Here is a 23727-nt window from a genome sequence, read left to right as displayed (position 1 = left end):
TCGGATTCTATTTTAAAATTGATGTGATGTGATTATCTTTGTAAACAATTTGAATTTTAGCCATGCAAATAAAGTCAGGATCGATATTATAATATCCAAAGTATTGATCAAATTCAGCCAAAAAATGTCAGGATCAAAAGTCTATACAAGCCGAAACAGTAGGGTGAGAGAAAACGAAGCTTTGTAGCAAGTGGATAGGGATCACTGAAAACATGCATGCAACGTAAAAGCAAAACGATGTCGTGCTATGCTTCAAGCATTCAGTCATATTTATTATATTTGAACTTTTATCTCCTTTATACTTTACTTTGAGATTTTATTTAACACACATCATTTTTTTTTTTTTTTTTTGGTAACTAACATACATCATTTATGTTAGAAAACAAATCCAACTCTAAGATAACACGCACAAAAACACATGTGAGTGATAAATTGTGCATACGTCTCATACAACATACCTCCGTATTAGAAATAAAATGTTGAGTTTATATTTTAAAGTATTAAGTATGTTCCTCGTTTATTTTTTTGTTTGACAAACTCTCGATACTTCATGTTGATGCATCGTGAATTTGAGGGGAAGTGTTAGATATTAGTTTGGACTTATATCATTGGGCCTTTATGTTTCTAGTCTAATTATTGCTTATATAATGTAATGAGTAATATTAGGATGGGAAAGCCCACCCCCTTGACTCAATGCTAACGTAAAAACCCTTAACCCCACCTTAATAAAGAGTTTAAGCCTGCAAATGCCCTTATCCTATATATCCACTAAATATGCTTCTACTTAAGTTCAAAAAGCAAAAGCAAGCAAATGGTCATAGAATAGTCATGTATATTCAATGCAGGTCTAAAACACAGTTATATTGAATAGTTAAAGTCGGGCATTTAATATCATCTAATTAATAGTGATAATTCAATAATAGAGTTAACATTTTAGCTTGGAGCTCAATTAGTTTGAACTAAGAGTTAAAATAAATGGTTGGAAGATTTAGGTTTAAACTCCACTGAAGATGTCAAACTTCAGCTCCCTTATTTGTGTGTGAATTTATAATGATTTTGTCATTTCGTTTATCTATAAAAAAAAATTCGCTAAAAATTTCATCGATAATTAAATGTAACTGATACGGCTTCAATTGATATAAACGTGTTTCGATTTTAGAGACAAAATTGTTGAGTCAATAATGTTGGATATTTTGGATTTACTTTAATTATTTATTTAAAATATAATTAAAAGTGTATAATATCAAATACAATTATATGTCATGTTTAATATAAGGCTTAATGTTGAACGGGCCGTGATGGGTTGGGCCGTTCTTTCTAGTCAGCCTATTGAGAGGTCCTGCCTCCACTGATGAGTATATATTCTAGCCGTCCCATTAAGCTAGATACACTGAAAAACATAACACACATAAGGACTATCAGTGAGAGGTAGAAACACCGTCTCAACTCTCTTACTCTCTCAAATTCAATTAACGAAAGGATTGATCCGCTGCCATTCCAGGTACACCGTTCCCATGTATTCTCTAATATTACAATATGCTATAACTTGTATCTATTGATCTAAGGTTATTATAATAATAAAATTCTTTCAATCGGTATCAGAGCCGCTTAGATACATTTTATGGCTATTGTTTTGAATCGTATGAATTGAATCATCTCTATATGACATGGCTAATCTCGTTACACACAATTTCATACTATGCTGCTTGATCTAAGTAATTTGGTACTGTGAAAATTGGTTGAAATTCATGTGTCAATTATCCCAAGAACAACGTGTTTTTAACCTTTATAAAAGAAAGTAACGTATTCTTGATTATGTCCATCGATTGATACGATCAAGCCATAACTTCGGTTTCCTCTGGAGGGGTTATGTTCTCTTTTGTTTTACTTATACTCCCCTTCGTGAGAATGATACGATTTAATAAAATTCTGAAATCTTTGTGATTATTTTGTTTTCCATCGCGGGTTTAAGGTAAACAAAGCAATTTTCTCTCTGTATTGTCAACACTCCTAAAATCGAAAATTGTTTCAGGGGTTATTCTTATATATGTTGTGGGATTTCTATATTGGAAAAAAAAAATAAAAAAAATAAACTTTTGTTTGGCACAGAACATGAGAAAGCAAAGTTTCAATCCTTGTTTCACATGAACCCTAATTTTCAGTCTGCTTTTGGATTGATAATTCTTAAAATTAACACCGGACATCTTTATAAAATTCAATGACGAATAAAATTCAATATAGATCATTGTCTGATTCTGCCTATTGAGTAAGAACGAACCGGGTCTAACCGCGGGTCAATTGCGACCCGTTTCATTTTTCCGGGTGTAGAAGAAGCAAATATGGTTTAATTTTATTTATTGCAAACCCACTCACGGGCAGTAGCACGTGTGGCGCGTGCTTATTCCTCTCTCCAAAATCTTCCCTTTATGACCAATTAATTTTATTCAATTATTTTAATTATTTTGGTACGATTTTGGAAACTCTTGATAAATGGAGATATTGTTTTGAGAATAAATTATTTTGAGATCATATATATACTCAATTCTGACCGTTTTGTGTGTGATTATTCCTTGACTTCATTATATACCTCAATCTTCCTATTTACGTTGTCAATAAGGAATTAAATTTATTCCATAAACTTAATTTTGATAATTTATTTTAATTTATGGAATAAAATTATGATTTCATATATGTTGGTGTTTATTAAATTTGAGAATTGTACACTATTTTACATAATATATTCTCAATATGAGTCTAAAATTTCGGTGTAAAAATGTTTAAATCAGTAACATCGATGCAAATTTTATTTTAAGTGTTACAAGTGTAAAATTATTTTAGACTCAATTTTATTAATTCAGACACCTAATATTTTATATTCTTGCACTTAAAAATCAATATCAATTCTAATATTCTATGTTGCCTTATTGTTATGTCCACTTGTAAATTCTTAAGACAAATTAAATTGCAACATGCTTGTATTAATTTATTAAAATAGAGTTTCCTGACTTGATATAACGGTTTTTTCTTTATTTGTTTTATGAACCGCTTGAGACGAAGTCGTAAAAGACTTCATGGAATCTGGCTAAAGTCATTAAAGCTTAGTGACTCTACTTATAAGGATCAAAGTCACACTCTATGAGGTCAGTGCAAATTTAATTATGTGGCTTGAATTATATAATTGCATATAAGGAGAAAATTCTTCATATATATTATATATATATTCCTGTCGTGAAAATATAAAGTGTGCAATTATATATATAAAATAAACTATTGTCCGGAATAATTTTGAAATTTAGAACTCTTTAATCTCTTATTTCTTGTTAATTAACTCCATTTAAAATTAAAAAACTATTTTGGGAGTATTTAAAATCAAATTATTTTGAGAGTTCTATTCTGGACAATTGTATATTTACTCTATTAATTAAATTCTTCCATTGATATTATTTTAGAATAAAGATTCAAATATTTAAAGCTGAACAATTCTTTCGCGACAAACATAAATTTAGACACTTGTCCTTAATTTTCTGACAAATATTAAAAACTTTCTAGTTATGTTAATTAAGTGTCTTGTCGCAATTCAATATTTGGATCAAGTTACTATTAAACTATGTATTTTATTTTATTCAATGATGCAATCTTGCATTTTTTATGCTAAAATTCTAAGTATAAATTAAAATTTATACGCCTCATTGTTGTTTATCAATTAAAATATAATCAAAACAAGTTTATTGAAATTGAGGCTATTTTAAAACTATTATCATCCTTGTAACGAAATATTTATATAAATCACATTGACTTATAATTAGAGTCTCATGCATTTCTTTTATAATGGTTTATTCTTTATGCATGGATATTCTGATATGATGTTATTAAATGATATTCTCGCCAAATCATCAAAAGCCAATGACTCTAAAGACAAGGATGAATGTCACACTCTATGAGGTTAGTCACAATTTAATCAAATTCTTTAACCTCTTGTGATTCATTAATTGTTATTGCATATATGAAGAAATTTATTTCTTCTTTCTCTTATGTTGTGCAATTATGTATATAAAAGTGGAATTCTTTTTCCAGAAAATTCTAAATAGAACTCTGTAATTATTATATACTGTTTTCTTACAATAATACTTCATTTTCAATTTATATTTAAAGTTATAGTGGGAGTATTTAAAACCTTATTCTAAGAGTTCTATTCTGGATAAAATACAAAGCTATTTTACACACTTTTATTTTAAATAATAACTCTTGCTATCATATTCTTTCGTATATAAATTCTAAATTCATATTTATGATGTGCTAATTTAAAATACTTTTAAGCATTTTTTCTATTACTTGAATATGACTAAAATTGAGTAAATTAAATAGATTGTTTATGCATGATATTATTTTATCATATTCTTTTTAAGCATAAACATTAATGATTTGTATAATTGTAATCTCACCTATCGTGGATACAATTATGCAAAGTATACTGACAAAAATTATACCCTATCGGTGTGTTGTTGTTAATATAATATTCGTTATTACTCAATGTACTTTAATTTTATATACTTATATTTCAAATACTCTGTCACTATTAAAATGTTGTGACATAAAAACCGTACATTGAAATGCTATAGTTCTTACTTACTATCCTTAATACCCTTTAATGATATTACAATAAGTAAGAAATTTCACTAAATATATTATAGCGCATGTAGCTACTATCTTAATTTTGCAATCCAATATTATCCTAATTTTAATCAATGAATTATTTAAACTTTATTTAAAAATAAAAATAAAAATTGGATTGCCATCTATCCCTAGATTTTGTTAAGTGGCGGACATAACCCTATCGGTGTGACGTCACTCAACACGATCTTCATGTGATAGAGAAATAGTTGAATATTTATTTAAAATATTTTCAAACTTTTAATTCAACTATCATTCTCTATCAAGTGGGAGAATCCTCACTATGTATTGTGTGACGTAATGGACATACCCTATCGGTATGACATTGCTTAACATGATCATCTTTCCTTGGTGTGAGAAAAATATCTAACCATTTTAAAAACCATTATTTGTCAAGTGAGGAAATTTCTACATGCAAATTAACTATAGCTAAGAAACAAATATATTTATTTGTTTCATAATTCTAGACATAAAACTACTGTAGAGACTTATATTGAGGATATTAATTATAGTCTTTTCTCATAAATTATTATATACTTCCATATCATTCTATATTTTTGTAAACTCATTTTGAAAAAGCAATATGTCAAAATCTCAAATGCTTAACAACTCTACCAACAAAAATTCTATTTATTTTATGTCATTATTTTAAATGGTTTTAAAGTGTACATTTGAGATATTCAATTTTTTTCTATTTTCACTATATTTGACATATTTCAAACTATTGTTATTTTTCAACACTTATGGAAGTTAATGACTATTTTCTCATATACCCTCAATAATAATAAAATGTAAGTCTCGTGTATTTCCGCTGCGTGTAACCAAACTATTTCTCAAATGTGTGTGTCTATAATTGTAGCATTTGAGTTTTATGAGTGATTTATTAAAACTTTTTATATATACAGTCTCATATCCTATTTTATAATACTAGAGACTTAATCTCACTCATATGATGATAAACCTTTTATATATGTTCATCATACTCTTTATATGATAGCTACTTTATATATAAAAATTCTTTTGAGAATTTTATTTGTTATAAGGAGATTTATATTATAAATTGTTAAGTAAAAATTAGCAATCTCCTTAATTCTAAATGCAGAATATGTGGTTAACCATGAAATCCAACACTCATAAAAATCTGCCATTGAAAAGTTTTGTATATATTGGATTTTATATTATTATTGAGTTACCACTTGTGTTAGTAATTTTGTTATATTCATGTGCAAAAATGTGGTTGAGTTTGTGACACTCTAGTATTGAAATAAAATAAAATTATATAACCACATATATATAGAAAATTTTGCACTAGCAAATAAGTATCCCACTGTTAAATATTACATATCATAATATTTGTATATTAGTGATCACTAATGAAAACACTAAAGAAAATTCCACTCATTCTTGTTTATATATGTGGGATCAGTGGGAGTGTGTACATAATATTATATACTATGAGCTCAAATAAAAATTTCACTCTTGTTCATATATGTGAGATCAATGAAAATATGTACACAATGATATAAACACAAAACTTAAAGTTATAATCTCACTCTTGCCATATACTTTTGCGCGCTTAATAAAATATGGCATATCTTAAGAGACTTTAAATTTCAGTCTCATTCTACTATACTGAGATATATATCAACTCTTTAATCTCGGTAAGCATCATAATTAGATGCTTAAGTCAATTTGTTGGAAAATGCACAATTATCTCTTAGCATGCAAATATATTGTGCTTCTCTTTTACCAACACTACACATTCTATAAGGTCATAAATAGTAAGTACTACGTATAATATCAATACTCCTATCGAGTATGATATTGTGTTCTTAAAGTACTTATGAATTGCATAATCATAATTTGTTCATTATTGACATTCTTGTGGCCATATTAATCCATATCTTATTTTTCTTTGAACTAAGTGTCTGTGTTAATCCAATTGGAGATTCTCCGGTCTCCCATTTCTTTATGGACTTTCATAGTCAAAATTTTTTGCTAAAATTTGGATTAATTGAATGTCAAACATTGTAGAACATTTATTGATTTTGACTAAAAGTAATTATTCTCTTAATAGGCTATCCCTATAAGGTAGTAATTACTTGACCTATGTGGATATTCTATGACTTTTATAAAATCAAGAAAACTCATTGGCAGAACCACTAACAACAGACTTATATATATTTGATTAAGTCTTCTATATTTTGGGTTAGTGGGAGTTTGTTGTAGCATTTCAGATGCATGGACCTTTATTGGATTACAAATTCTTAATTTTGTAAAGTTAATCCATATTATTCTATGTGAAATTTGAGGTTTAGCATGTATGATTTTGTTTGCCCTATCGGATTCAATTTCTGCACTGTTTAAATCTTATGTTTCTTATACTTTAGATTATCATATGTGAAATTCAAGGTGTATGGTGTATGATTTTGTTTGCCCTATCGGATTCAATTTCTGCACTGTTTATATCTTGTGTTTCTTATACTTTAGATGACATGTTTTATTATATTTGATAAATTTCTACCACTATTCTTATGTTATATTTTAAAGACTAATTAAAGTAATCTAAGTGGGAGATTGTTGGATATTTTGGATTTACTTTAATTATTTATTTAAAATATAATTAAAAGTGTATAATATCAAATACAATTATATGTCATGTTTAATATAAGGCTTAATGTTGAACGGGCCGTGATGGGTTGGACCGTTCTTTCTAGTCAGCCTATTGAGAGGTCCCTGCCTCCACTGATGAGTATATATTCTAGCCGTCCCATTAAACTAGATACACTGAAAAACATAACACGCATAAGGACTCATCAGTGAGAGGTAGAAGCACCGTCTCAACTCTCTTACTCTCTCAAATTCAATTAACGAAAGGATTGATCCGCTGCCATTCCAGGTACACCGTTCCCATATATTCTCTAATATTACAATATGCTATAACTTGTATCTATTGATATTGATCTAAGGTTATTATATTAAGTCAATTCTTTCAAATAAAACAAAAACCATGATCCTGCATAGTACTGATAAAAACTTTGATTGTAGTTTATGGACTAGGGTAAAGTTTATTCTCGTTTTAATAATATAATATAATATAATATAAATATTTTTTCTTATTGAAACATTAATATTAAGGATTTCACCAAATCATGACTTTTCATCCCCTTGTAGCCTCCATAGCATATTTATCTGCTGTGACTCACCCCCATTGTGCTTTTGAGGTTACAGAAAAAGGGTCAAATCATAACATTAAATAAACAATCAAATCAACCACTGTAATTTTTGTAGTTATTATGATAAATATCTTGACAATACTTAAATCTCTTTCTCTCTCTCTCCCTCTCCCTCTCCCTCTCCCTCTCCATGTATGTATATGAGTGCATGAAATTATATACATCATGTATGTTAATTAAGAAGATGCATATATGTCCTAATAACAAACACTAACTATATATATATATATATATAGTATAATGCAACAATTAATATTTATCAGAGAAAATTAATAAAAGAAAATAATTTAGGGTCTTTAATTTATTAAATACTTACCAGGAGCTAGAAAACTCATAAAGTTTTCCTCTTGGAGAAAAAATGATAAGAGCAACTTCAGCATCACAAAGAATAGATAGTTCAAAGGCTTTCTTCAGCAAACCATTACGCCGCTTTGAGAATGTCACCTGCCTACTTGTTGCATTCTCAATACGTTTCATTTGAGTTTTTCCTCTCACCATTTTCTCTGCAATCAAAATCATCACCAACCCAGAAGAAAAATAAAAATGTAAAAAACATTATAAAAAATAAAAAAAAAAAAAACAGAAATTAAAACTATTAAGAATTTGCTTAAAAAATAATAATATTAAGAATGAGTAATAAAATGAATCCTAGCTAAACAAGATTAATTTTAACCTCAAATACTAACCTTCTGGTTACTGATATGGTACAGATTTGCACCAAAATTGAGTCTTCCAAATCCAAAATAAAGCTGAAAAACACCAGAAAATAATTATGGAAAGTCAACAACAATTTGAAACAAGAAATTAGTACACTTCTCCTTTCAGAATGAAATATAAGTAAAAATATTCAAAACGTCAGATGTATTTAGTTTGATTTTGAACTAAATACACCTGACTTTTTGAATGAGTAAGATATGAAGTTTAATTAAAACAAAAGCAAAACAAAATCAAGAACATAGATTATTATCAAAAGTAGTTGAAAATATTTTCCTTCACAATAAAGGATCTAAGTACTACCAATGAAATAATTGATTCTTACCAGCAGCAAGAAAGAAGAAAAGCAACTCTCTCAAGTAGTAGTGGTTATGAGTAAGGAAAACAAAAGGGTTTGGTGATTTAAACAAAATTGGAAAAAATCTGAGAAATCTATGATTGTGAATAGTAAAGGGAAGAAAGAGAAGCAATTAATAAGAGTTGAAAGGAAGATATAAGAAAGAAGCACCCAAAAAGAGAGAAAAACAAGAGCAGGGCAGACACAGACTTAGCTTTCCTTATTCAACCGCCTATCAGGCCTTTAGTTTCATTCAGCCCCACCATTTTAAGAAACTATTTTTATGCTAAAATGATTTTTCAAACCTCATATTTTTTCTTGTTTTGGTAATATCCAACTTCATGGGCCCCAAAAATATTTTTTTTTAAGTTTAAAGGGATCTCAATTATGCTTTGAAAGAAGATCATTTTCTTTTGTTCTCTGTGTAGATAGATATTTTAGTTTACCCAAAAAAGATAGTTTTCCTTTTGTTTAATATTAAGTGACTCAGTAAATATATATAACTTAATTAGTAATAACATTATAATATTAAGAGACTTGAATTTCTTTTCTTTTTTTTAAGTGGTCAGAGCTTCAGTTTTTAAGGTGAATAAGTAGGTGTATCAGAATTCGAATAAGTTTTTCATATTATATATAATAATATCTCTACCAACTAAGTTATGTTCACGCAGTAAATCAATTTATTGTTGATCACTAATTGTTATTTATATTATCCCATCTAAATATAAAAATGTTTAAAAAAAAATTGTTCTTTATATAAAATCTCTTTTAATATTTCAAATATATTAATTATTTAAGATACCTTATTTTCAAAACAAAAAAAAAAACCATATATATATATATAAAGATAAACATATAAAGATAAACATCCTTCTTTTTTTTTTTTACTAAAAGATAAACTTGTATATAAGATAATCATCAATATCTAGCGACTCATTAAATCATGATGCATCACCACATCATTAGATGCACATTAATATGAAATCCAAATACTAGTACATATTTTTTGGAGATATTTTTGCAGATATTTGATGAGTATAAAGTTAAAATAATTTTTTTAAAATTATCCTACGATTGTAGAAATTATTTTCTCAAACATTGTGCAATTCAAATAGACGGCAAATTTCTCATAAGAATTTTAAAACTATTGTGTTCAGTCAGGAATTGAATCTAAGACTTTGGTTAATTTAAAAGATATTTGTATCATATCATCTAAAGCGCTCTTAGGTTATACAGTATAAAATATTTTAATTATAAGTAAATATTTTATTTTTCAAATCTATTAAATAATTGATACATTTGATATTTGATCTTTATTAAAGATCATAAAATATTTTAATTATATGTAAATATATTTTTTTTTTACAATGAGCTGAGGATCGAACACAAGACCTATAGAGTATTACCCAAACCCCTCACCACTAGACACAAATGTAGTGGCTTATATTTTCTTTTTCAGATCTATTAAATAATTGATACATTTGATCTTTATTAATGATTAGATATATCTTCTTTTTTTTTGAATGATTAGATATATCTATTACTCAATAAATCTAAAAAACTATTTAATTATAATTAAGGCAGAAAAAAAATCTATCTATATATAACCCTAAATTTGTTCAATTAATAAGAGATTTAGAGCGATTACATAAATAGTCTACATATAACACTAAATTTGTTCAATTAATAAAAGATTTAGAGTGATTAAATAAATAGTCATAACTGTTGTGTACGGTGAAAATGTGATTGAGCGAGAACAAATTATTTTATCTATCTATTATCATTATATGTATCTATATTTTTCGATAGAGATTAATCAAAGTTAGATGGTAAATGTTTATATTTATCAATAATGAATTAATTCAAAGAGTAAAAGTTTTAATTTGCTTAAAAATGCAATCAAGATTCAATTCATGAATCATATCTATAAAAAAAAAAAATTGTTGGAAGAGCAGAGTTCATCTTATATATATCTTACTAATTCTTCGATAGCAATTAATCATCAATGATGTTGTTAAAAACTTTATAGAGTACCAAATAAAAAGAATCGTATTAATCATCTAAGTGAGTTTAACTAAGTTAATAAGAATATTACATTTTATATGCTTGGACCAGCGATCAAACTCTGCACTCCACTTATCTATATTAAAGATGGAATTTTTAACCACTCAAAAAAAATTGTCATATTTATAACATGATGATGATAATAATATGTATAGATATGGACTGAAGAGAGAAGAGGGAGCATTAATTTGATTCATTGATTGATGAAAGAAGATAGGGAGTTGGAAGCATGAGAGGGGAGGGAGAGAGTGGGGATGAAAATTGCAAGTGTGCGGGACAAGTGGGGTACAAAAAACAGAAACATAGCAAAAAACAGAGGAAAAGAGTGAAGCATTACCATTACATAAACTCATCCGTACAATAACGTACTCCAAGGAACCAATCACAAACCGAAAACGCACCATATTGTCATCATAACCTTTATGCTACAGTACAGTTTTTATTTCCAACTTTTCATATTATTTTATTCTTTTTTTTCTTTTTTCTATTTAATAAACACTATGTCCTTTTCTGCTTATACAGTCACTTTGGTATCGAATTGAGAGTAATGACATTTTTTTTTTTTGGAATACATATGGGTACCACCATTTTCGTTTTTAAAGTCTAGTATTTCACTTTTACATTCATATCATATGTATTCAAATTCTAATATATTTATTTATAATTATGAGATTAATTGTTATGCAAAGAAATATGATATATGTAAGATAATTGTTTTTATTTATTTTTTTGGTTTTTTGACGTGGACAGTCTTTATTATTATTATTATTATTATTTTTTCTTTATTTTTGACAATTTTATTACTTTGATTTTGAAGGGTTATTAAAGTGTATAAAAATTAATTAAACCCATTAAATATCACATGTTCATATTTCTAATTTTTTTTTTTTGGTACATATATTTCTAAAACTTTAATAGTTGAATAAATGCATAAGGTAAAAAAATAGAGAAGAATTGATGGCAACCGACCTTGTTTGTTGGTCTAATTTGGTCATTCTTAATTTATTGTATTTTACTAGCGTATATTCTCGTCGGCTGGTATTACAACATCTCTTTTGAAATCTAAATTCCAGCCACAAGTCTCTCGGTTCTTCGTTGTTTCTTTTGTCTTTATGTTGATGTTGACGTTGATGTCAGGGACGGATATGGGGGTTGGCACCAGGCCCCCCCTCCCCCCTCTTACATATGGCACAAGGCCCCCCCCCCCCCTCCCCCCTCCCCCCTCATATATATGGCACGTTACATATACATATGTTACATTATTCAACTTAATCTCAACTCTAATTCTACAAATACAATTGTATTAGTATGTTATAAATCAAAATATTCGACTAAGAGGGAAGAATTAACTTTATGTACTTTACATATTTTTCAACGGAAATTAATCAATGTTAAATGATGGTGAAAAATTCATACTTATAATATGGTAAAAAAAAAAAAAAAATCACGTCGATATTGTACACAAAAATAATCTTTATACATAAATTCATTAATTTTATTATTTTACTATTTTTCGGCCCCCGATATAATAAGCTTCTGGATCCGTCGATGGTTGATGTCAACATTTCTTCTACGTATTTGTGAATTATTACTACGCCATCATTGCTATAATTGCTAATTTAGGCACAAACTAATGAGTTTAATTGTTGTGCACCGTCGGTGTAATTTTTTTTTACACATACATCCAATGACGCGTTACCACATCATTTAATGAATGTGACACATCATGTGTTTTTAATTACCATACATGATGTGTCGGTATATTATTGGACGCATGTGCAAAATAATTTTACACTGACGGTGCATATAAATTAAATTCCAAACTAATTCACGGGTAGTTTTATGAGTTTAATTATTGTGCACCGTCAGTGTAAATTTTTTTTACACATGCATCCAATAACACGTTGCCACATCATTTAATGAATGTGACACATCATGTGTTTTTAATTACCATACATGATGTGTCAGTATATTATTGAATGCATGTGCAAAATAACTTTACACCGACAGTGCATATAAATTAAATTCTAGTTTTATTATCTTTGCCCAAAATGATAAATACGCATACTTTTTATAATAAAGCCGTTTATTTTTGTATTATACATAAATAAATGATGCTGTTATTTTTTACTCTCTTCCTCCCAAAATAAATGATATAGTTGACTGCATTTACGTTTGTCAAATGTATAATTTTAAACATTAATATCTTAAGTTATTTATTATTAAAAATTATATATTTTAAAAATACTCATCAAGATAAATCAAAAATATGTCATATGTTTATATTTACATGTACATATTAGTATAAAAATATGGTCAAAGTGGATCATAACAAAAAAACATAAACAATTATCTTTTTTAAGATTTCTTTTTACTTATTCTCGTGAAATTAAATACAAACTGAATTTAATTTACTCTCCCTTATCTTTTCCATAATCAATAAACAATAAAAATTATTTTTACATCTTTCCATGCAACTATTTTCAAGAAATATATAAAAAATTATATATATTTCAAACTATTATGTTTTGCTTTTTCTTAATAAGTGTTTTTTTTTCCTTTTATTTTCCCTTATAATTTGGGACGGATGAAATAATACTCCGGATGGATTATGTGCGGACGCATTATGGTTTGTCTACATTTTCCTAAGCGTGTCCTCGGGCAATATGGACATTTGCAGTCTATTCCAAGATACCCTGCTTTATCTGCAAATGCTGGTATAAATTGTTTTACAATTGAGTGAGCATTATGTGATTATTTAGTGTGTAACTATGTGACTGAGGAAATGTGCAAGCCAAGAGTTCAAAATGCATGGACACCATTCTGAGATACATTGCTTGTTTTGAGTGTCACATCCGAAGAATTGGCCAACAGTTGAAGGGGATCCGCCAAGGCCTACAAATCGTTGATGTGCTTCACATTTGTAGGAGAGTCTGGGCAGAGGCAAGGGAAAAATTTGATAATCACCCAAATTTGGAAAAGACAGTAGAACAGCTTGAAAATGAATCTACGTTTTAAAACTAAGCGTTTTTGGATCCTGTAATCCGAAACATCCTTAAGGATAATTTGGCTAATACAGAGGCCTCGGAGTAGTGTGTGGGTAGTGGTGGTGGGGGAAGAGCAAAATTTGGAAAAGGCAATAAAAAATTGAGAAAAAAAAACAGACAACTACGAAATCTATGTTCCGAAACTGAGCATAGGGCCTCAAAGTGATATGGGGGGCGCAAAAGAGAAAATACTCCTTCAACTCCCTCAAAGCCCAAACTATTATAATGGGTGGGGTGGATGGCGTATTATACCCACCACTTACGTTTCTTAAAAACCACACATTGAAAAAAAACTATACATGATTCTTGTGATGAAAAATATACTCTTCACTTAAAATACACATTTTGTGGTTTAGAAAAATATATACATTTGAAGAAATTATATAGATATGATTATTTTAAGTGAAGAACATCAAACAATAATGCATATGCCTTAAGTCACTAGGTTTGATCTAATGGTGAAAGATTTGAGTAGTATGCATGAGGTTTTAGATTCGATTCTCATTGCCAACATTGTAAAAAAATAAAAAAAAATCATATGCTTTAAAAAAAAAGGAAAAATGCATCTATTTTTTTTAAATAGCTAAAATTAGTAATTAGTAATTAATTGTTAGTGTTAATTTTGTCACCTTACCAGAATTTGAACCCGGACATTTACTCATTTCACCCTCCTTAGCTCAGACTCCTAAAATACATCTTAACTAATGGAGAAGAAAACCAGGATTTATTATCTTGAGTATTAGTGTTTGTATCATCTTATCTATAATATCTATAATATACATAAAAGATTATAGATTGGGAAACCCTAATGCAAAACCCTAATCCATTGGCCAATCCATGCTTAACACCTTTGTATCATGTCCTATTGTTTCTTGCCACCACATGCTTCCATCCATCCAATTATCATGCTCCACATGTCTAACTACAAAGTTTGTATGCTTATCCAAGCAATTGACATTCACAAAGTCAACTATGACATTCATGGATTGTACATGCATTCTAGGCTTCTTGGAAATTGCATACATGGATTGTACATGCATTCTAGGCTTTTTGGAAATTGCATTCACAAAGTCAACTACTTACTTCACTTCCTTCACTTCCTTCACAATGTCAACTATCTTTTTATTGGCTGCATGTTCTTCTACATGAATTCATTCATCCATACAAAGCTTCACATGACAAGTGTTCTCTTATGGTGGGGATAGCTTATCCAAAGGAGGTATATATTTCACTTTTTCCAAATTTTCTTCATTTATCAAATTCTTTCTCTCTCTTCTCTCTTCTCTCTTATGCGCTCTCTCACTCTCTTCTCTCTTTTCACTTTGATTCCGGCAGCCACCGCCGGCCACCGCCGCCGGAAAACCCCAAATCAAACCCAAATCAACTCACCCAAAAACCTCTTTCACGCAAAACCTTCTTCTTCCTCTCAGATGGGCCGAAAATCATCAACCCTAACCCCCAAATTTCAATTCCTCAAATTTTGATCATCTTGTATGTTTGAAATTGTCGATGAAATTGGGTATTTGGATGTCAATAAACTCAGGTTATTGAATTAATCTCATCTCTCTTCCATTTTCTTTATTCGCTGAATTGCTCCTTCTTTATCACTCTTCATTTTTTTTTTAAATTTTTTTGTTTTGGGTTATCAAATTGATTTCAGGATCTCTACAGAGAAGGACATTCTATCATGGGCTGTGAAGGTTCACAAATTCGGGTTTGGTTTGGTAAGTTTTATGAACTTTGAATTTTTCACTTTTCCCCTTCTGAGTTAGGTTTGATTTCAGTTTTTTGTGAATATTCTTGACAACATGAAATTTTTTGGTTTTTAACTCTTTTTAGTTCCTGTTTTTTGTGTTTATTTTTTTTATATATTGATTTTGAAAAAGAGGTTTTTGAAAAGATTGTTTATGACAGGGATGACAAAGATTGTTACCATTATTGAATTCTCTTTGATGAAAGTAATATTCTTGAGAATTAGCTTTGAAAATGTTTTAACAGATTAAAAGAACACATAGATTTCAATTCAAAAAGATTGGTTTTTCTGACTTTTTTCTATATTCATTTTCATCCATTTTTAAAACTTAAATTGTTCATTATTGGGGTTTATTGTTCATCATGATGATTTTGTTGTTTCTTTAAATGCAAAGATTTTGTTGATTTTGAAAGTTGGATCCTTTACTGCTCGAAAAAGTCAGACAAACCGTGTAAGAGCTTAATTATTTTGCTAATGATAATTATTTTCATGTTTCTTCATCGAATTGTAGTTTCAAATCATATCATTTATGAATTTTGCTTATTTATCTTTGTACTACAAATCTATTTATGTATCAATTTGTTGTTAAGGAGGAATCCAATATACTAATGTATACTAGATGGAGAATTACTTGAATGAGATTATAACTCTTGCATTGCTTCAATAGAAATAGAAGGTGAGATAGAAGAAGAAGTGGTTTATTACATTTACATTCATGCTTTCATAGCCTTTTTGTATAATTCTTTAAACATTTTCTAATATAATGATGATTAGAGTGATATAAACAAATATGTTAGTTTTGCATCACCACACCAAACAACTTTTTTTATATTTCTTTCAAAACATGCCTTATTAGTGCAAAGATATGATAAATATTAGTTTATGTGTATTTAGTGGTATAGTTATTATATGATTTTCGGTTACTTGAATAATAACCATTAGTTCTCTTCGCTTCTTAGGGGGCAAGGACACAATATCCTATTTTTTATTTGATGGTTATTAGATTAAAGTGATTTTTGTACCATTACCCAGCATATCATGTTTGGTCACTCATTATAAATGTTTAATCTTTTTTTAGGCATTAATCAATTTAATCTTATAACCTATAAATTCATTTATCTCTTGAAGTATTCATGTTGAGTTTATATCAAGCCTTAAAGAATGAAGTATCATGAAATTTTTGGAAGCTGAAGATATATGTTTCTTAATTATGAAATTTTTGAATTTTAATGTTTGGACAGGAAGGTGAAGGTGAGAACATGGAGGCAGAAGAAGAGGCCGTGATTGGATTCTGGAGTGCATTTGGTTGGTTGGATGGAATGACTGTTTTCATTGCTTTGTTGTCTGAATATGTGGTGGATACAATTGAGGTAATTCTACAAAAATGTTTAGATCTATTTGGAATTCTTTTTTATAAACAGCTTAGTTAATCACTTATTGAATAAGTGTTTATCATATATATATATATATAAGCAACCTATGACTATATGAGCCTATTTGGATTTGATGTAGAAGAGTTTAATTACCGGTATAAGCCCTTGTAAGTGCGATAACATTAATACTCTTTCATATCCATTTATGCATATAAAAACTATTTTAGAAGGTTTTTTATCATATGTTATAAGAGGTAGTATTTCTTCTTGCATCTCTTACAATATGATCCTCATAAGAGGCAAGAGTGAAAATTAGATAAATTAGAAGTGAAAGTGAGTTTTGAGTTTTCATGGTTTGCTCAAGTAAGAGAGTTTGGACTGTGCATGAATATACATATAAAAGCAATTGTTTACCTTAAATCAAGTGATTTCACTTCCTGTTGAACATTGATAGAAACAATTAAATAAATGTGTGGTTCACTTTGATCCATGACTTAAAAAACAACAGCAGATATTCATGATTTATGTATACAATTGTAAACGCAGAGATTCAAGAAACCTATTTCGAGAGGAAGTACCAGTTTCCTGGAATGGTAAAGCTTTCATTTTTAATATCTTTTGTTGAAATAAGTGATATTTATTATGATTGTTTATTTGTTTGTATTCATAGTGTTGTATATAACAATGAGTTTTAAATCAAGGTTTTAAAAAGTGATTGCGGTAAAGGTCGCGGTTGCGTTATTACCTTTGCTATTGCCGTCATTGGAACCAAGGTTTGAACATCTTTCTTTGTTGTTATGATCCCTGTCCATATTCATGATCCATTTGATTTAGGAAAGGAAGTTGCTTTTGGTCTGACAGATTAAAAGGAAGTATCATCCCATAAAATTCCTAAGATGTTCCATAATCTTATATATTGGTTAAAATTTTAAATTTCAATTCTTCATATTTTGATATTGCATGTTTGAAATCTTCCATGAAATTGTGTCTTATTATTGTTTAAATCACTTTCTTATTCAATTTTTTTCTTCTCTAAATTGCAGATCACCTTCTATTATTGTTTAAATCTAATACAGAACTCTGAACTCTGGAGGAAAGAAGATGTATATGTATCTTTATGTTCATGTGCCTGCAACAATGATCTCTTTGAGTAAGTTTGTTGTAGCATGTGTATAGAATACTATGCTTTTGTCTATGTTTTTGCAACATGTGTTTGTGTATACTATGTTTCTCTAAATTTTACACCATTTGAATTGTCTAAATTTGGACTCAATTGCTGGTATATATGTCCTTGATGATCAATATTTTTTGAAATTATCAAGTGATTTTAAAGCAGATCCAAATAAGGGCTGTGAAATATTCACATGTCATTTAAATTATCAAGTTGTATTTTTGTTGTTCTTGCAAGGTTGGATATGATTTTCCTTAATCCAATTGTTTTTTATTACAAGAAGGTTGCATATGATTTTTGTCCTGTTAATCTTTTATCTGCTATTTACAGGTTAGTTTGCGATGACCGAACCTTCAGAGGTCGTTTACGTTTGAAACGTAGGGTACGAAATATCTGAGGTACTCTCCTGCCTCTGAATAAGATGTCATCTGGTGCTCTAGAGTTCAAAATTAAAAAATATATATGCCTCTGAATAAGGATTTATCTTCTGATTTATTTGACTGCACCTGAATATGTCTGGTCTTGGTGATTTTTAGTTGCTGATCTAGCACTGATAATTTGTTGACCTTTTGAATTTAGTCAGTTATGAAGTCTAAACAGATAATAAGATAGGAAAAACTTAGGATTTATGTTTTCCCTTCAGTAGTGTTTTGATAGTCAAGCTTAGATGTACTAATTCTTATATACTGGTGGATTTCAATTTATGCAGCAAACACATCATGAGGATTTCAATTTGCCTGAAGAATCCTGCCATGGTTTTCTTCCTGAACTGCTGCATATTTAGAATGATCAAATGAATCATTGGCTTATGTAGAGACAAAAATAATGTATAGGAAAAAAAAATCAGAGGTAGTAGAAGCATACAAGAAATATGTAGCAGATATAAGTGATTTGGGACTCATCATCAAATCTAAAAGTAAGAAGACGTTGTTGCATAATGAATCTCGGTTAGATCTCTTATTAGTATTGTTATTATATTATACGCTGCAATTGTTATATTATTAGGCAGTTAAGGAAGTTGTGTTATTTAGATGGTTACTGAATAAATCGGAAAGGAGAGACCCAATACTCTAAAATGCACTTTCGTTTTTATAGTGAATGAGCAAACTAGCATCACATCAAGATCTCAATTCCAAATAAGGTATTGGAGTTGAGAGGAAACATAATGGTCTTAGATTTTGATTGGATCTCCAAAGAAGACTTTGTCTTTTTAATTTGGTTCTATATTGAAGTTAAATGCTCATTTTGAAAGATTTTCATTTACTTTCTTTACAACAGATATTTTTGAGGACACTGTACCATTTGCAACATGTATGCATTTTAAAACTCTCATTTTTGTTTTCAATTTCACTTAAGTTTTGTTATGTGGCTACAAAATTCGATTTTGAGTGAATTTAATTTGTAAAGTTGTTCTTACTTGAAAGTTGAAAGTAGATCAAATTCCAAGTGTTGCAGCATAAGCTGACAGGCGGCTAAGCATGCACATGCATCAGTTGTGCAGTCACCACTAGATGACGATGCTTTAACACGATGGCAGCGGGATGTAGGCCATGATGATGCAGGGCAGCAGGATGCAGACCATCAAAAAGACTCACCTAATGTTGCTGACTCCAAGTATTCATATGGTGTGATCAGCTTGAAGCAGTTGAAAGAAGTTTTGTAAGTAATGTGCAGAGAAAGCCATTAAATTTATACTATTTCATTACCATTGTTTATTGTATAGAAACAAGGTTTCAGACTATTTTTTCTTAGAAATAAGATTTTTACGTAATTGGCACATATATGCTTAGAATGAAATAAAATGATACATTATGTTTGCATCTTTGGATACTAAGGCTTTGGTGTTGATTTGTATGCTACAAGTGGTCTTCTTATGAGATTTGTATTTGGAGATGACAGTGTATTGCAAGCATGGAAGAATATAAGTGTATTTGATGATTTCGTTTGTAATGTTATATGTACTTAATGTTACATGAATTAGGATGTATTTTTGGTTCATTTGTAGTGTTTGTAATTTCACTCTAAATTTCATTCAAACTGAAATATAGGTTGTATTTTGAGTAATTTTTAACAAGTTATGTATAGTTAGTACTATCTTGACACCAATGCAGCTTACCCTTTAGTGGTTTAGAAAGAGTTATAAAATTAGTTGAAATAGAAAATGGATTCTTATGATTTTTGTTGATTGTTGTATTGATTGTCTGCAGGATGCTTGCTATGAAGCCTTAAGCAATTTTCAAGTTGGAGATATGCATTAGTTTTATTGGAATTTTGTCACTTTTGCCAAAGCACAGATTGTGGTGGCTTTGCTGGTGTTGAGAAAATGTGAGGAATGGGAGATGCTATAGTTTTTTTTTTTTTTTTTGCATCATGCTGGTGTATTGACCAGTTTCTTGATTTGGTTTTTAAGTTTATTTACTCTTTCGGATGTATCGATTATACAATGTACTTCTCTATCCTATTATCAATGATTATATGAATGATTTTTAATGTCATCATCTTAACGTACTACTCATGAGAAATTTAAATTAAGTGTACTCTTAGACAAAAATTTAATTTTATAGATGTCACGAGTCTTGAAAGCTTTACTATAAAATTTTGTGTGATGCTTCACTTGATTCGTTTTATTATGGCGGACACAAGGCTTCTTATCAAGCCGAACATCACTTCATGTAGGCCTTTGTTACTTAACCCTATCGTTATTATTTTGTTTGTATAATTTGGACTTTGATTTCACTTCTTCAAACTATCGTTCGATTATCTAATCATTGTGTTCAAATTGCTCAATGATGTAGCCTTAGAAAGTTTATAACAATTTTGTATGCTCTTTTATTTTATGCTTGATTTCTCAAATAACTACTTAGCTCGTTTAATTCCGTTTAATTCCTCCAAACCCGTAGGTGGTTTTAAACTGTTTGATCTTAATCGAGCGGCTGCATATGACCGACTATATAAATACGAGAAAGTTTTGACTGCACAAGAACGTGATCCCCGATAAAGGTGGGCAATTAGATTCTGCGGCAGAAATCAGTAATCAACAAGAGGAATGATATTTTTACACAAATATTTTTATTTACCATGATCTACAACATCCATGATTGACATATAAATGGTGTTCCTTGATCAAGGAGCATATGAGCTACAAGGATCAAGGAGCCATGGTTAAGGGATCCCTCCGAGTATCGATATAGATTCGTAATTTTTGTATCCTTTTTTTTGTGATAATTTTGTATCCTTCTAATAGTGAGGTTTATAATTTATGCGCGCTACTAGAGTTTCTTAAATTTTGCGCTTTAGGTCGGCCTCTAATAGAGTGTTTCTTAATCTCTCCTCTAATAGAGTGTTTCTTAATCTCTGCGCCATATAGAGTTTCATGATACTACGCTATTTTAGCATTCACATAGATTCATAATTTTTATGCCTTCTTGATACAACAAAGGTTTGTAATTTCTGCGCGTCGCGAATATGATTTTTTAGTTTTCGCGCTACAAGTATCCACAATGGTTCGTAATTTTTTTGTGCTCACAATATAGACATTTATGATATATGCGCGCCACTTATAGAATTTCTTTTAATAGAGAGATGAGATTTATAATTTTTATTCGACACAAGTATCCACAATGGTTCGTAATTTTTGTATCATTCTAATAGAGTTTCTTAATTTTTGTGCTTTAGGTCATCTTCTAATTGAGAGTTTCTTAATCTCTGCGTCATATAAGTTTCATGATACTTCGATATTTGAACATTCACATAGATTCGTAATTTTTATGCGTTCCTGATACAAAAGTTTGTAATTTATGCATGCCGCTTATCTAAATTTTTAGTTTTCGCGACATAATTATCAACAATGGTTCGTACTTTTTTTGTGCTAACCTATCATAATTTGTGTTTTATTACACTACATGATATATCCATATTGCACCATATCCTTTACATCCATGATTGATATATAAATGATGCTTCCCCGAAGTAATTTTCGTATGCTTATGACTAGCTTCCTCGGCTCATAGCATCCATGATTGATATATAAATGATACTCCCCCTAAGGAATTTTCATATGCTTATGACTAGCTTCCTTGGCTCATAGCAACCATGATTGGTATATAAATCATGTTCCGCCGAACCCGTGCAACGCACGGGCAGCCGTCTAGTTGTGTTATAAATAATCAAAAAATTTCTTGTCAAAAAAAATCAGCAAAATTATTTGGCAAATTCTTATTTACCCATTGCTATCCCTACCCATGCTACTACCCATCCTAGTTGTCAAACTATAAATTTGAGTCACTATTATTGATAGATTAAAACATGATGTTATATATAATTGCATATTTAACCCAAAGACATTAATTGCAACTTTTGCCATTTCCTATTCAATTAAGTGTTCGGTTCATTTTTTCAAAGTAACCCGCCATTTTTGTTCTATGAAAAACAAACAAAATAAAATTTCATTTTTTATATTTCTATACGTATTTAAAATATATTAAAATAAATTATTTGTTTAGTGTGTTTAGAACTAATAAAATACAATTTAATTATAAAAAAAAATTGACTCTTAGATATCTTTGAGCTTATAATTTATAGTTTATAGTAACTTATAAGTTCACGAGCATATAACTTATTTTTACTAGCTTATAATTTATTTTGATAAACAAAGAATCCGTTTGTGTTAGCTTATTTTTGAACATATAAAAAATAGTTTGTGCAAATAAATAAGCTATTATGTTAATTCATAAGTTCTTACTAGCGAAAATTGTATCTTCATAAACTATTTTTTTCATAAACTACCTTGACAAGCTTATGAATAATGCATAAAAATATAAAATATATTTTGTATAAGTTCAAAAATAAATCAATTCAAACGAGCCCTAATTCATTTGACTTAAAATAACTAAATATTAATATATATATATATATATATATATATATATATATATATATATATATATATATATGCACACACACATTTTACTTAAAATATTTATTTACCCCGTCATTTCCCTTAAAATAACTAAATATTAAAAAAAATACATTTTATATGTCATTTAATATTTATAAACAAATTCAACCACTAATTTTATAAAAAAAATACAAATTCAATCAGCTAATTTATGCGTTATAAAATACTTATTCGCTTTAAGTTCATCCACTACTTTGTTGTCAAGAGAGCCTTAATTAATATAAAAAATTATTTAAAAAATTCATTGTCTTAAAATTCAATAATTATAACCGGGTTAAAAAATAAATTCATTGTAAATTTGAGATTCAAATTGTCCCAATTATCTAATTGTGAGTGTTTGATCGATAGGATGGAACATTCATCTTGGAAAGTGTTCCTAGTAAAAACCATGGCTCTCCTTATTC

General features: G+C 29.0%; 2 protein-coding genes across 20 annotated transcripts in view; one reads left to right on the top strand and one right to left on the bottom strand.

Annotated features, from left to right (window-relative positions):
• Nucleotides 1-9254, bottom strand: part of LOC123889491 (MADS-box protein SOC1-like) — a 28586-nt gene extending 19332 nt beyond the window's left edge. The window contains exons 1-3 of one of the 2 annotated variants that reach the window (XM_045938839.1): nt 8947-9254; nt 8594-8656; nt 8224-8410 (exon numbers count right to left, since the gene is read on the bottom strand). In XM_045938839.1, coding sequence (XP_045794795.1) covers nt 8224-8405 — 182 coding nt within the window. In that variant the 5' untranslated portion in view covers nt 8406-8410; nt 8594-8656; nt 8947-9254. Of the gene's footprint in view, nt 1-8223; nt 8411-8593; nt 8660-8946 lie in introns of both variants that reach the window. The other variant, XM_045938840.1, reaches the window with a different exon arrangement.
• A 5850-nt stretch (nt 9255-15104) lies between these two features.
• LOC123889728 (vacuolar cation/proton exchanger 1c-like) lies at nt 15105-21407 on the top strand. 18 transcript variants are annotated; one of them, XR_006802634.1, is made up of 10 exons: nt 15105-15288; nt 15405-15612; nt 15730-15793; nt 17064-17192; nt 17742-17968; nt 18239-18345; nt 18697-18764; nt 19076-19282; nt 19645-19677; nt 19822-20364. XR_006802634.1 is itself a non-coding variant. In XM_045939194.1 (6 exons), exons 2-6 carry the CDS (start codon nt 15563-15565, stop codon nt 17901-17903), a joined length of 297 nt encoding a protein of 98 aa, XP_045795150.1. In that variant the 5' UTR covers nt 15105-15288; nt 15405-15562; the 3' UTR covers nt 17904-18232. The 18 variants fall into 18 exon arrangements, 1 of the variants encoding a protein (XP_045795150.1); XR_006802633.1 differs by having other exon boundaries at nt 19814-20364; XR_006802632.1 differs by having other exon boundaries at nt 19076-19313.
• The last annotated feature ends 2320 nt before the right edge of the window (nt 21408-23727 follow it).

The sequence above is a fragment of the Trifolium pratense genome, linkage group LG6 (assembly GCF_020283565.1).
Source record: "Trifolium pratense cultivar HEN17-A07 linkage group LG6, ARS_RC_1.1, whole genome shotgun sequence".
Taxonomy (NCBI): Eukaryota; Viridiplantae; Streptophyta; class Magnoliopsida; order Fabales; family Fabaceae; genus Trifolium; species Trifolium pratense.
Note: the sequence above shows the minus strand (reverse complement) of the source record. Positions and strands in the feature narration are given on the sequence as shown.

Excerpts from the sequence above, each read along its gene's own strand:
- LOC123889728 (XM_045939194.1), top strand. The coding sequence starts at position 15,563 with ATGTTTGAAATTGTCGATGAAATTGGGTATTTGGATGTCAATAAACTC. Across the intron at positions 15,794-17,063 it reads ACAAATTCGGGTTTGGTTTG|GAAGGTGAAGGTGAGAACAT; the intron begins GTAAGTTTTATG and ends ATGTTTGGACAG. Across the intron at positions 17,193-17,741 it reads ATGTGGTGGATACAATTGAG|AGATTCAAGAAACCTATTTC; the intron begins GTAATTCTACAA and ends TTGTAAACGCAG.